Here is a 14,080-nt window from a genome sequence, read left to right as displayed (position 1 = left end):
AAAGGGAAGGGGCTGTCACTGGTGCCCAAAAAATCCCTACCCAGTGCCGAAATTGTTAACACTGATATCACTCATATTGTCTCAATTCCTCCCGATGCAGACGCTCACCACCAGAATTCTGCTGGGAGCAACAGAGAAAACCTGAACCGAAGCCTCTCACCTGTACAGCACAACTCCTCTGAGAAAGACGGCCACCAATTAGTGCAGGAAATCAGCTGAGTGCTGCAACCAATGGGAAGGGGAGAAGGACACCAAACCACCAGCCTTGCACTTTAAAAGCAGAGGGTCAGTGTGAGTTGTACAGATGAGGTGGCAGCAGGGGATGGAGACCAGATGGAGGGCGTAAGGTGAAGCACAATGCTGGAGAGTTGGTGGCAGAGTTAAGGAAAGCTGAGGTATTTGAGAGAGAATAGTATCAGTAGTGTATACTGTAGTGTTTGTATATGTATACATTGAGTTTAGGAGGTGAGAGTGATAGAGAAAGGTAGACATGGCAGTGGAGTATTGAGTGTAGTAGTTAGTGTTAGAGGGGGTGAGTGTTAGAAGCGAATGTGGCTAGTAGAGAAGGATGTAGAAGTGGCATGCAAGGGGTAGGGGCAGTGAGAGCGGGTGTAACGGAAGGGTGAGAAGGGTACAATATTCCTGAGTTTGTTGAGTGGGAGAGCAGAAGTATTTTGGAGGGAGATGTAGCAGTAGGATGGACTGAGTGGTAACATCAAAGGGTGGAGGCGAGGACTAGCAGCAGTGTGGGAGTTGATGGAGGGAAGTGAGAAGTAGGCGGAGTAGCCATGAAGGAGTAGTAGTGAGAGTGTTAATAGCAGACAGCAGAGTCAGAGTGATCGTAGTAGTGAGAGGGGCATTGGTACTAGTGGGGATAAGAGTAGTGGTGGTGTGGAGAAGATAGAGTAGTAGGTGGGAGAGTAGTAAGAAGGAAGGAACTAAAGGAGAGAGTGAAATAGAGTGTGAAAAAGAGAGAAGAAGAACAGAGGAGGAGAATAGGCAGAAAGAGGAGAGTAGTAAGGGGGCAGTAGATTTGAAGGTAGAATGGCCCAAGCATACTGTTAGTTCTAACCATCTATAGTACAGGGCCAGGCAGAGGGTACCTGAACAGGATAGGCCGCCAACGGCAACGTCTCAGGGACTCCCACTTAGAGAAACACAGATATCAGCCAGTAGGAGTTACCTACTCTAGAAACGAACTAGGCATTAGAGGTACATGGGCTAGGGTGGGAAGCCCAAGGTAGGTGCGAGATAGAGAGGTGCGGCCCTAGCACCAGTTTTCCCAACCATCTGCTTGACTTTATTGCATTATTTTCACCCCAACCTCTGTTGGAACCCTAACAAAGTGCTTGAACTTTTATCCTGCGTTTTAAATAATCAAACCATCTGGCGTTGCCAATGGATTTACCACCAAACTCGTAATGAAGCCTAATGTAACCACTGGTGCAACACGATTACTTTCCAGAGTACAGAGCAATGTGCATTGATGTATTATATTAAAATCTATAATAAATCATTGGCACTTTTGAAATGTCCAGTCTGTGCCCTTCAAATCCCCGGGCCCTGTGGACGTCACGGGAAAACGTCTCAGTTCTTGGCAGTACCTCAGTAAGTCACTTAGAAGCAGTCTAAAGATTCCAGTGGTTCTCACACAAGAAAGAATAGGGCCAAGTCCCACAGTTCTGCCGTGGTTATAGCCAGGGCTGGACTGGGAACCAAAAGAAGCCCTGGAAATAATGTTCCAAGTGGCCCCATATGACACATTTCAGCCGGCCCAACCCTTTTCCTATGAAAACATCTGGAAATAAAATAGGTTATCAAAGAAAAGAGGCCTAGGGTGCAGAGGCCTACTGGGAAATCTCCAGAGTTCCCTATAGGCCAGCCCACCACTGGTTATAGGGAAAAGACAGGCAAGCTCTACTTTTACTGCACAGGTGCAACAGAGCCGAAGAGGTAACCAGCCAGAGGGCAGAGCCAGAGGGGTCTATTCTAAAGCAGCCCCGGTGCCTCCCATCTCTCTTCAACTGTCTACCCCTGTGCCCCCCTTACTCATCACCCAGCTCCATGGAACACATCCCGTAAGCACACGCCGTTAAGAATGCACAATGAGTGGGCACTTTGAACGTGTTCAGTTGTACAGGGACATTGTACGAAGATCTGATGAGTGAGAAGAAACCTACGTGCAGTGCTCAGGTGTGCATTTGGGATTTTATTTTTCGCATCCCATAATGACATTGCTCAATAACATAAATTACAATGGGCCTCATTAAGAGAATGGAGGTAGCCATGGGGCTATCAGCTCCATGGCTGCCTCCGTTCCGGACTCTATTACCGGGTCCCTGCAATGGGAACTTACCGGGTTACTCCGACATAGGAGGAACCGGTAATTCCTCCTTGCAGGAACCCATCCCCATTTGAGCCCCCATAGGGCTCAATGGGAATGGGGAGGGAGATAATAACGGGCAGATTACATCTGGCCGGTTATTGCCTCCCTCTTCCCCTCGCGGGACCCGGAACGCACGCCTGGTTATACCAGGCGTGCGTTCCGGGTCCCGCGAATGGAAGCTCGTAATCGGCGCTCCCGGAATGCTTCATTATGGAAGAGCCAGCCTTATAATGAGGCCCAATGTAATTCAAAAGAAGAAGGAGCCCCAAGCAGAGGTGCAGCCAAGTTCTGGATGAGCGGGTTGAAGAGGGCGCCCATAGCAAGCACCAGCAGACACTGGAGGTTAATGGTAGTGGGAGTGAGGAGGGTGGGGCTCAAAGCCCGCTAGCCCCAGACAGAGGGAACCCCTGTAATTGAACACAACTACTGGATCCGGACCCCAGGCCTCGAGAACAAGTAGTCTACGAACTGAAGATATCAGTCCAGGAATGGTGGGTGAAAAGGTGAGTTTGGGCATCTGGTTTAAGCATGGTTGGTGACTGCAAGTGACTGCAAGTTGACGTGTGACCCAATGCCATGAGGGTGTTCAATCCTGAGATTTATTTTTTTCGTGCTTTAAGAAATTATGAGGTTTTTCTATTCCTCAGAGGGGGGCTCTGTTAAAGAGGCTGCACTTTTAAAATGCTGCATGCGGAAAAGTATAGTGCACACATGGATACTATGGGCTAATTCATAGAAGTGTTTTACAATGGCGCAATCCCATAGGAAAACGTTCCATGAATCAGGCCCTGGGTTGGGGCCTGTCCACTGACGCAACAGAACCTGCAACACAGCAGCTAGAGAGTCACATGTGCCTTCCTAAAACATCCATCCGGATTCCAATCAATTCCAGAATCCATTGGGCTGCCTTTAAAGGTACTGGCACCCAAGTTTCCAAATACCTTTGAATGCATGGCCTCCTTGCTTGGTGGCACTTCTTTGGTTAAATATAATCCATATCGGTTAGATAAAGGGGAATATGTAGAAAAACAGTTGAAAATCAACGTGAAGTCATTTACATCCAACACTTGGTTTCCATTGTGGCCTGCTGCTGCAGAACCATTTGTGTATTGTGTCTAGCCGGGAAGTTTCACCCACAACAGATGGCGGGCCTGCTCTGGAGGCCTTCAGGAGCCGGGTGCGGCAAAGGGGATTCTGCAAAATAATGGGCAAGACACAACAGGGAGCTAATTATGGCAGTCCCTTTGATATGAGACAGGCAGGGGATGGAACTTGAAACACTTTTGAATCATTTTGAAACCATCTTGGATTTACACAAAGAAGATTTAACTGGAAACTTTTTTCAAGAACAGGTTGCCCAAAGTTCAATACATTGGCAGAGGGCAGGTACCTCCAAGGAGGGTGAAGACCCTCTCCCTAATCACTTCTGCGGGACATTGGAAGTTACCTGCTGGAGGAAAGCCTGACTCCTTCTGGACACTGGTGCCCAGGACCTTTCCTGCTGAAGCAGCAGTCATCTAAGTGTCCCTGTAGCAGGGTGAAGATGGACTCTCTTTTCCTCAGGGGCCCAGTTGAAGGGCCCCACAGCGCTCAATGAAGCAGAATAAAGCTTTCAGAGTGAAGGAATTATACTCAGATCAAAATGTGGTGCTTAAAAAACACCCGTGCCCTTCTAGCCATATGGGTGACTAAGAGGTGCACACCAGAAAAAGGGTTTCGCTATTAGGGAGACTTCAGTAGAAGTCCGCAAAGGAAAGGTTCAAAAACCAAAGAAGCTAGCAAATGTTTACATTACCCAGAAAGTTAGGAAGCCAGAACCCCAAAAAATGAAATGATTCCCTAACAAGGAGAAGGGTAAAGATGGAAGCGAGAAAGTGAGAAATGTTGCGATCGAGATGAGAAGGAGTGAGAGATAGCAGTCACCGAACACACTAGAAATTGGCACTTGACAAATGTATGGTGTGACCGTGGAAAGGTGGATCATTTCGCCAGTTCTGTCACCGCTGTCCATGTAGCGCAATCCCTGTCCCCCCAGCACCAACATTTCACACATGGTATAGTCTCTGCATCTTTGTTTATGTTTATTAAATTTATATAGCGCTTTAAGCCAAAGCGCTTTACAATATAACAACAGGTACAAAAGTGAGAGAAATCTATATACAAGCATAAACAGGTCATTAGAACTATAAGTAGAACTATTTACAAGAGGGGTGGGGATAGGGTAGAGGAGGGGGTAGGAGAAGGGAGTAACGGTATAGGATTTGAGGTAGGGGGAGCGAGGGGGGAGGGGAAGGGGAAACATATACAAGCATGAACAGGTCATTAGAACAATAAGTAGAACTATTTACAAAGGAGGAGGGAGGGAGGAGAGGGTAGAGAAGGGGGTAGGAGAAGGGAGTTACGGTATAGGATTTGAGGTGGGGGGAGGGGAAGGGAAGGGGGATTGATCTGGTGTCCTCATTGCCTTTAAGTAGTATTTGTTACTAATTTAAGGTCAGAGGGGAAGGAGAGAGGATGGAGGGAAAGGAGGGGGTTAAGAGTAGGGGAGGAGGGGTAGGGAAGGGAAGTCAGGGGGGAGTGTAGAAGATGAGCTTTCAGAGAGTGGTGGAAGGATGAGTAGGTAGGGGTGGAGCGGATGGAGAGCGGGAGGGAGTTCCAGTGTAGGGGGGGCCAAGAGTTGGAAGGAGCGGAAGCGTGAGGAGGCACATGGGGCTGGGGGTGCAGTGAGGAGGTAGAGGTTTGCTGAGCGGAGAGAGCGGGAGGGGGAGTAAAATGAGAGAAGGGAGGAAAGTTAGGGGGCGCTCGATCATGGAGAGATTTGTAGACAAGACAGAGGAATTGAAATTTCAGTTGTGAGAGGAAGGGAAGCCAGCCAAATTGAGTGAGAGAGGAAGAAATAGAGTCTCGAGGGCCGAGGAGGCATAGAGTACAGATAGAGGAGTGGTAGATGGATTTTAGGGGAATTAGGTGATAGACAGGGAGTCCAGAGAGGAGAGAGGAGCAGTAGAAGAGGCAGGAGAAAATGAGGGAGGAGATTAGGAGTTTGGAAGCATGGAATGGGAGAGAGGTGCGGATCTTGCGGATGTTATAGAGGTGGTACCACAGGCTCGAGAGGTTAGAGAGATGTGGTTGGAGAAGGAGGGAGAGGAGTCGAGGTGGAGGCCGAGATTGCAGGCATGGGAAGATATGGGGAGGTTGGAAGGTGGAAAGTGGATGAAGGGAGGGGGAGAAGGGGTCAGAGTATTAGGAGGGAAGAAAAGCATCTCAGTCTTGTCAGTGTTGAGGGAAAGAAAGTGGGATGACATCCAATCTTTTATGGCCGTGAGGCAGGAAGAAAGAGTGAGGTGGAGGTCAGATGTGAAGGAAGAGAAGGAAAGAAAGAGTTGGGTGTCATCAGCATAGAAGTGGTGGGAAATGCCAAAAGAAGAAATGAATGGGGAGAGAAGGGAGGTATAGAGAGAGAAAAGAAAGGGTCCCAGCACGGAACCCTGAGGGACGCCATAGTTCAGGGGGAGGCTGGAGGTTTCTTCAGGATAGGGATTATGGTGGCATGTTTGAAAGCTGAAGGAAAGGTGGCGGAGGAGAGACAGATATTGAAGAAGGTGGTTAGGTAGGGAATAAGGAGGGGGTACATTTTGGGGATGAGGGAGGTGGGGATGGGGTCAGAGGGGGCAGCAGTAGGGTGTGTTTTGGACAGTAGGTGGGAGACACATGCAGGGGTGATAGGAGAGAAGGTGGACTAGTTGGCAGAGCTGGAAGAGGGGGAGAGGGGAGGAAGGGAGAAGGAAGAAGAGGAGAGGATGTGTGTGTGTTTCAAGCCCTTGCCCCATATAAGTGAGGCTGGCTTCCTTAAAGAGAGAGTATGGCTATAATAAAATGAGCAAGAGGCCTGATACTAGCTATATAGAGTGCTTGCTCACTAGACCCATGAAATGGGTAATGCCTACTACTGTGCTGTTGACGCTGGCAGGACTGTACTATTGTTGCCAACTTCACATGCTCTGTGATCTGAGTATGTGGAAACTGACCATGCTTGTTACTGGGGACTTGCATAGTATGCCATATAAGAAGAGTGGGTTAGAAGCACTGGTGGATGTGCTCTGGTATATGAAATTAAGCCTGCAGCGTCACACACAACCCGGAAGCTCTCCCCAAGGCCTCCACAAATGGAAAAATGTTGTATGGCAAGGGTTGGTGAATCGTGCAGGGCAAGATTAGTGAATTTCTTATTCTATGGGTAGAGTTTGTCCACAAATCAAAACTTGCACTGTTCTACAGATTGGTTTATTCTAGTCATGCAATATGCTTCCGATTAAAGCCGACGTGTGTTTCGACCGGAGGTCATCTTCAAGCGTGCCATTCCCAGCAAGAATATGCTACAGAATACATAATCACATGGATATGAAAATGAAATACAGTTGACGCCAATTTGTAGCAAGAAATATGACAGAAAAATATAACAAAAATTAGAAAGTAAAGTGCCAAACTATATAATCATTACATACCCATTGGAATAATGGTCAGCCAGGTTGGCGAAGGAAGGAAAACATAAGACATAGAACAGAAATTCAGACTGGTGGATTCCATAATTATTTATTGTATTGCTGTTATACTCTGCATTGTCCAGATGATAGTCCTGTTAGATCGCAGTAAGTATCGATCACCGGTTTTGAGTGCTTTCATGCTCTACATCGACAGTGCTGTTGCGTCTGCCAAACCACGGTGGACCTTTCAAACAACACCATCCCTGGTAATCACAATCTCGCTCGATAAAGATTCTTGGTAAATGCTGTCCCAAGATGTGGGTCGGGTAACAGGATAGTAAAGTCAGTGATTCAAATATTTGGATGAGAAGATATAAAACTTCCAGAATCTACAAAGTGCTATCTTTCTCGTTGGTAGTTAGAATGGATATATTCAGTGGTCGTGAGATGGCGTGTGCTGTGATTCTAAGTTTCATCATGGAAAAATATATGTGCTATTTCATTAGGTCAGAAGTACTCTAAACATGCTAGCATACCGAAGCTTGGTATGCTGCAGAAAGCTGCGCATCAAGACAATATATAGATTCATACTGAATGTAGCTCGAAGAGAAAATAGGATTGAATATGGTTTCAAAATTGTTGCAGTTAGCATCATTAATAGAACATTTGAGAATTCTTAATGAGTGTAGGAAGAAAGGAGAGTACGGGCATTTGGTATCAAGCATATTCAAGTTAGCATTATTGATGGTAAACTAGAGACTCACTGAGGTTGGTGTGTGCAGTTCCACAAACCATCTATATGTAGATGAGATGAGAAGTATCTGACCGTCTGTCACGGATGCCTGAAATGGATAGCAATCTACAAATGTTCAGCGCAGGGATTCCAATAATACTTATTAAGTACAAAAAGTAATCCTAGATTACTCGGTTAAAGATAGCCCCAATGCCAGTAGACTAGCGGCTCAAGGTATGATCCATTAAGGATTTTATGGCAACGGATTCCTTATAGCAGTATCTTACCTCATTAGGTACAGACTTGTATATCAGCAGCGGTTGCATAGTATGCCATTGGGCAGTTGAAGCTGTCAGTACTGTGAATACGAATGTCAAGCTGCCAGTACTGTTGCTGGGCGTTTGAAGATGACGGCACCATTTCTGGCCATGACAAAATGGCAACACCTGTTAATGAGCATGTGGAAACTGGCCATACCTGTAGCTGGATGAGAACGTGTTACTGAGCATGTGGAAACTGGCCATACCTGTAGCTGGATGAGAACGTGTTACTGAGCATGTTGAAACTGGCCATACCTGTAGCTGGATGAGAACGTGTTACTGAGCATGTGGAAACTGGCCATACCTGTAGCTGGATGAGAACGTGTTACTGAGCATGTGGAAACTGGCCATACCTGTAGCTGGATGAGAACGTGTTACTGAACATGTGGAAACTGGCCATACCTGTAGCTGGATGAGAACGTGTTACTGAGCATGTGGAAACTGGCCATACCTGTAGCTGGATGAGAACGTGTTACTGAACATGTGGAAACTGCCAGAACCTGTCACTAGTCATCGGCATCATGGAAAAGCTCTCATTGGTCATGTGAGATGTGGAGGCCTATGGAATCATTGCACTTACCATGCACTACTTCTGCACTTTCCCTGTGCCCAACCCCTGCACTTAATAGATGTGGAATGGGCCAAGGCTGTGGATGATCTGACCCTCCCCCTCCCCCATTGTATCCCCTCTTGTTCCCTCTCCTTGTGGTGCCTCAACAAACGGTTCAACGTGGGCAGCTCAACCATTAGCAATAAATAAGTACATTTAGAGGGAACTGCTTGGCGATATCTGTAACTAGTCATTTGGGAAAGTGCCATACCTGTGGCTCAAGTGAACGTGGCAACTGCTAATGCCTGCTGTAACTAACTGGCCATGTAGAGAATGGCACCGTGTGCTTAATGGACACTGAAATGGCCCTAAACATGTCTTTACAACTCGGATTCATTTTGAATCAAGGTTAGTCAGCTAATGTCTTTAAAATATACGACTCAACAATTTCTAAAAACAGAGTTCAGTCCTGTTAAGCTTTGGTCACTGCTGCTTGACTAGAATACCAACACGTAGCACACATTTGGCAATAGGTTCATTGTGGGCGAGCGTGTTGCCTCCCAGTGAGATTGTATTCATGTACAGCAGTGTTAATGCTCGGGATACATCATCCCATATTAAAAGCACCACTTATTTCTTGCTAATTGTTTTTCTGGAAAAGGGCAGTGGGATTGTAGTAGTTCAAAATGCACAGAGCATGGGGACTTGACTCAGTGGGGCAGTGGGCCCACGGGTCAGTCATGTCTGATCATAATTACGGTGCTGAGGGATTGGCTCTGTAATCGTCTCGATGTAGCTCACTCTTACCCGGTGTCATTAAGATATATTTCACCCTTTTGTCAGACAGAAACGATATTTTATTACAAGCCAGTGTCACAGCACATGGTGAAAAAAACTAAACGTTCCTCAGTGAGATGTTAGTGTGATGCGGAGCACATGTGAGCCATTTTTCTGCATTGCATGGCATGCTTTTTAAATTCAAAACTCTCTAAAAGGGGACCTTTATTTAAAGCCCATATCTAACCAGTGGCGTGTCCAGGCTTTTTTGACTGGGGTGGCCCAAGTGAGGCACTGACTTATGCAGGGGTGGCATGAAGTACGAGCACACACACACATAATGGGTTGTTAAATTTGGGGCAAATTTCTGACATTGTATTGATTCTGACAATTTCATATTATATGATGTGTACCTGGCATCTGTAAGGGGGGTGGAGGGGGTATTTATGTGTTTGTAATTATGTATATAGTTTTTGCTACGAATTTCTTTGTTATTTCATTTTTTGTTGTTATAAGTCAAATGAAAATAAAACAGGAAAAAAAACATAATGACCAGCGTTTAGTATAATAGGGTGGCACCTGGGGTGGCTGATCAGATTCCAGGGGTTGCACGTGCCACCCTAGGCCACTCCTTGGACACGCCACTGTATCCAACCCACCCATTAAACGTCTCATCGTCGATACGTCGGCCTGAATCTGGTGCCCAGATGCCACCTCTATGCGTCTACACGAGCAGGAGTCGATGCACTGGCTCTTGGCCTTCTGGGTAGCTTTGGTGTTCCTTCACCGGGACAAAAAGCAGTTCTAACCAATACATGGACATATTCTTGGTAAAATTATGCAGTTTATGAAAATGTGCGCGCAAAGCTCACGCTAAACTTTGAGAAATGTACCTTTCATCCCTCCATTATGTGGGCAGAGTTATAAATCTTGGACTGCAATTTATTGACCTACACCATTTTAAAAGGGGACTGTTTGATCCTGTCAATTGATTGCTCCGAGCAAACAGATGTAGATCGGGGTAGAGGAAATGGAGGGGTGGGAGGGGCAGGGAAAGGGGTATGAGGGAGCAAACCTGGACCAGTACAAGTGAGGCAAAGCGAGATGTGCCGCATGGTTGCTGATAATCCATATGTTCTGCCCTGTCCTGCTGTCCATCTGCACATGATTCTAGGATGGTCGCTTAATACAGGGGGAATGAGTAGCTCTGTAGAATGTTGGGTGCACGGTATGAATATGGCAATCACCCCCACGTCGGAGGGCGGACATGGCTGGTAACAGGCCGCCAGCCCGAGTTTAGGCAGGCCCAGCCATGTCTGTCCCCCACTCCACCCCAGCCCGACAAGAGTGTGATAGTCATTCACACGCACCTCAGGATTCATCCGAGATGCGAATGGTTGATTTTTATTTCTCCGGGAGTTTGGCTGCACGTATTGCACAGCACCAATGTCCCAAAAAAAAAAAGAAAACACGATGGCTACTGCCATAGGAAAAGGAACAAAAATCCATTTTCGATTCCTATGGTGGCTGCGGTGGGAAGAGCTCTGATCAAGCAGGTAAGTGGGGACGTAGGGGTTTCGAAAGGGTACATTTTGTTTTGTGGTGTGGGGGGGGTAGGGAGGCAGCAGATAAAAGACTTAATGCATAATGCCATTAATGAGCCTGTAAGAAAACATGTCCAAACTGGTTCTATCGATACATGCCAATACCGACACATAAAAACACTCTCCTGTTGGCATTGCTATTAAAAATGCCATGCCATAATAATGCACCAAAATGTCAGTCTAGCCATGTAATAACATTTATCAGCTTGATTCATCATATGCCAAGTAAATAAAAATGTCATGCCAAAGTAAGAAATGCCTAGATTGGTGGCCCCAAAATGCCAGTCTAGCCATGCAATGACACTTATCATGGTTGCTTTATAATAAATGGTAAGGAATAAATGTTATGCCTCAGTAAGAAGTGGCTAGACTGGCTGCACGAGAATGCCAGTCTAGCCACTTAACAATTCTTATCATTCATGATAAGTATTGTTAAGTGGCGAGACTGGAATGCATTGCTGCAGCGAGTCTGGTTATGTTTTCTGACTCTGGCATGGCATTTTCTTACTGGGCATCAATGTTAAATAAAATTGATGCCCAGTAGAACATGTCATGCCACAGTAAGGCATGGCCAGATTGGCTACACCTAAATGCTAGTCTAGGCACGTATTAACACTTATCATGCATGGCAAGTGTTGTAATGTGTTAGACTGGACTGCATTGCTGCAGTGAGTCTGGTTACATTTTCTGGCTTTGCCTTGGCCTTTTTTCGTAGGCATCGATGTTAAAGCAAACATATTTGCTTTAAAATTGATGCCCGGTATATTGATGCATTCAGGAGGGGAGCATCCTCTGTGGGCCGCCCCCATCAGATCTGACTGTGCAGGGGGGCACAGGAGCGCCCCCACACACATCCAGATCTGCAGTACCCCATTCTGCATCCCAATGAGCCATGCAAGGCTGGGGAAGCAAAACGCCCCAGGGTTTGGGACTGTCAAATGAAAACCGTGTTGCCCTTTGACTGTTAGAGCAAACTCAGGCTGTCGAGGAAGCTCATAGTGTCCACAATCGGTGGATCTAGGCTCTATTACCTAACATGGACGAGCTACCACTGCTGACATTACTAAAATCGATATTGGGCCACCAACCAATTTATTTACGTGCGTATGTTTTGAGGCAGATCATTTCTTTGTGGGAGGTTGGGGCTGGGTACAAAAAGAAAATCTTCAACCATAATTCTGCTGCATGAAGGGGTGAGGATGGCCAGAATTTAGTGTTTTTTTTCTTACCCACAGCTGGATCGCCCGGCTACACTGAACAAGTACGTACAGCTCCTCGAACTTCCGCATAAGGACGAGGCAATTCCCGAGGGCACGGTGTGCAATGTGGCTGGCTGGGGAAACATCACACTAGACGGAAACCCATCTCCTGATCTAAGAGAAGTGAATGTAACCGTCCTGAGCAATGAACACTGTCAAAAAGACTTGGAACTGAACGACATCATCATCAAGACCAGGCTGTGCGCCGGAGTCAAGGGCGGAGTCAAGGGCAAAGATAAAGATGCCAGTCTGGTAAGAGCAGCTCTCCTCCATGGTGCAACATGGGGTTGTCCCTTTTCAGTTTCCAGGACTGCTGGGACACAGGGATCGCTTCATAGGGGGCCATCCTGCATCAGCTGCCTTCCAAACTAGACCATGGGTGAGCTTTTTGATTGCTACAGACATGTCCACATCCAGGTAGCTAGTCATCCGGGGCAACAGAAGGAATGTGTACTATATGTTTGTATGATGTTATAACTGATGCATCAGATCCATGGACGTAGGGAAGTGTCTGATCTCTCTGTAGTGTCTTCTCGCCTGTCTTCTAGCTGTCACGGCATAAGGAACGGATATCTTTATATTATATTTCTCAAGGTGGGACAATCAGTACCAGACTGCCTGAACAGGTTACTTGACATGTGGGCTCCTCTGAAGGGGACTCTATGCTAAGTGTCTTCCATCATTACTGAAGAATTTCCATGAGATCTGCTTTAAGATGCTGCAAGCAAAGAGAAGCGATAGCCAGAGGCCTTGGACTGGAAGGAGGGATGGAGGGTGTAGAGAAGATGCAAGAAGGGACATGATATTATGCCACGTTGGTTACTTACCGAGAAAAGATCAAGTTACTCACCACAATAACCACTGGACAAAGTCCCCTTTCCTCCATACTTCTGGCGATGTCTTTCTCAGAAAGGTTTCAAGACTAGGGCATGATGCCAAGTTTCATTTTATTTTGGTAAAATACCCAACTATTGCCTGGCATGCATGTGCAGACATGCTGTGTGTGTACCTCCCTCGTGCATGCCCCTGTCCAGAACTGCCAGTACTTTGTATAGCACTAGGATTGTGGGATCTAATCATAGCTCATTGATTATCTATTCACTGTGGAGCTTCTGGTAACTCAGAGGACCAGTGAAATTTGCTGTTTTGGGCCTGTTAACTGTCATTTGGTTACCTGTAGCCCCATTCTAGCCTAACTCAGAATGTACGCCTGCTTCGTCTCAGCCAGTTACTACCCCTTCCCTTTCCACTCATCCACCTCCCCTCCCTCTCTCTAAAGTTTGACCAGATGGACAGACCTGTTGCTTCAATCCTGCACAGCAAACCAACAACCCACAATCCCCACAGCTTTCTTCCCACCTCTCCGGGGTGGAGTATATTCTTATTTCTCGTGATTAACTGCACCCGATGCGTCGCCTAACGTGCAAAATGCCTCTCTCCAGGAGATTTAACCAGCTAATGCACCTTTCGCAATCTAGGATAGCTCCAGCCTACCCTTACGGGGATACCGACATCTATGCTTCAAGCTAAAACGCCCAATTCAATGGGATACCTAATGTACATACGTCTATAGTCCAAGCTTATTCAAGTCAATAGTCCTGGTTGTTCACCACAACCTTTCACCTTTAAGGCCGAACATTTCCTAGACATAGAAAAGAGTCTCCTACCTCTGCTCCAGTCCCTACTGTCATGCACATGCTTCCACTATTCCATCACCACTATTCACAACTATAACTCACAAAATCACAGTTAAGACCTCCCTACTCCAGCATGTGTGAAACCCATCCACACAACAAGTTGCTATTTATGTGGACCACTACTTACGTACTGCATTTGTCGACGCTGCTCGGCTGCCGGCTCCCCGTCAACCGCTCGTCTCTCCGTTCTGGACTGCTTGGACACCTCGCTGAATGGGGGCGGGATATATTCTCATGACGGCTCCTGACCGCCTATCTCCGGTTGTCCTG

The 14,080-nt window shown here is 46.7% G+C and overlaps 1 protein-coding gene across 1 annotated transcript in view; it reads left to right on the top strand.

Annotated features, from left to right (window-relative positions):
• Positions 1-14,080, top strand: part of LOC138569556 (mast cell protease 1A-like) — a 98,382-nt gene that overhangs the window by 69,520 nt on the left and 14,782 nt on the right. The window contains exon 4 of the mRNA XM_069647630.1: positions 12,090-12,365. Within this exon, the coding sequence (XP_069503731.1) occupies positions 12,090-12,365 (276 nt within the window). The remainder of the gene's footprint in view (positions 1-12,089; positions 12,366-14,080) is intronic.

The sequence above is a fragment of the Ambystoma mexicanum genome, chromosome 1p, assembly GCF_040938575.1.
Source record: "Ambystoma mexicanum isolate Mex_15411 chromosome 1p, UKY_AmexF1_1, whole genome shotgun sequence".
NCBI classification, from domain to species: Eukaryota; Metazoa; Chordata; class Amphibia; order Caudata; family Ambystomatidae; genus Ambystoma; species Ambystoma mexicanum.
This window is presented reverse-complemented; position numbering and strand designations above follow the sequence as displayed.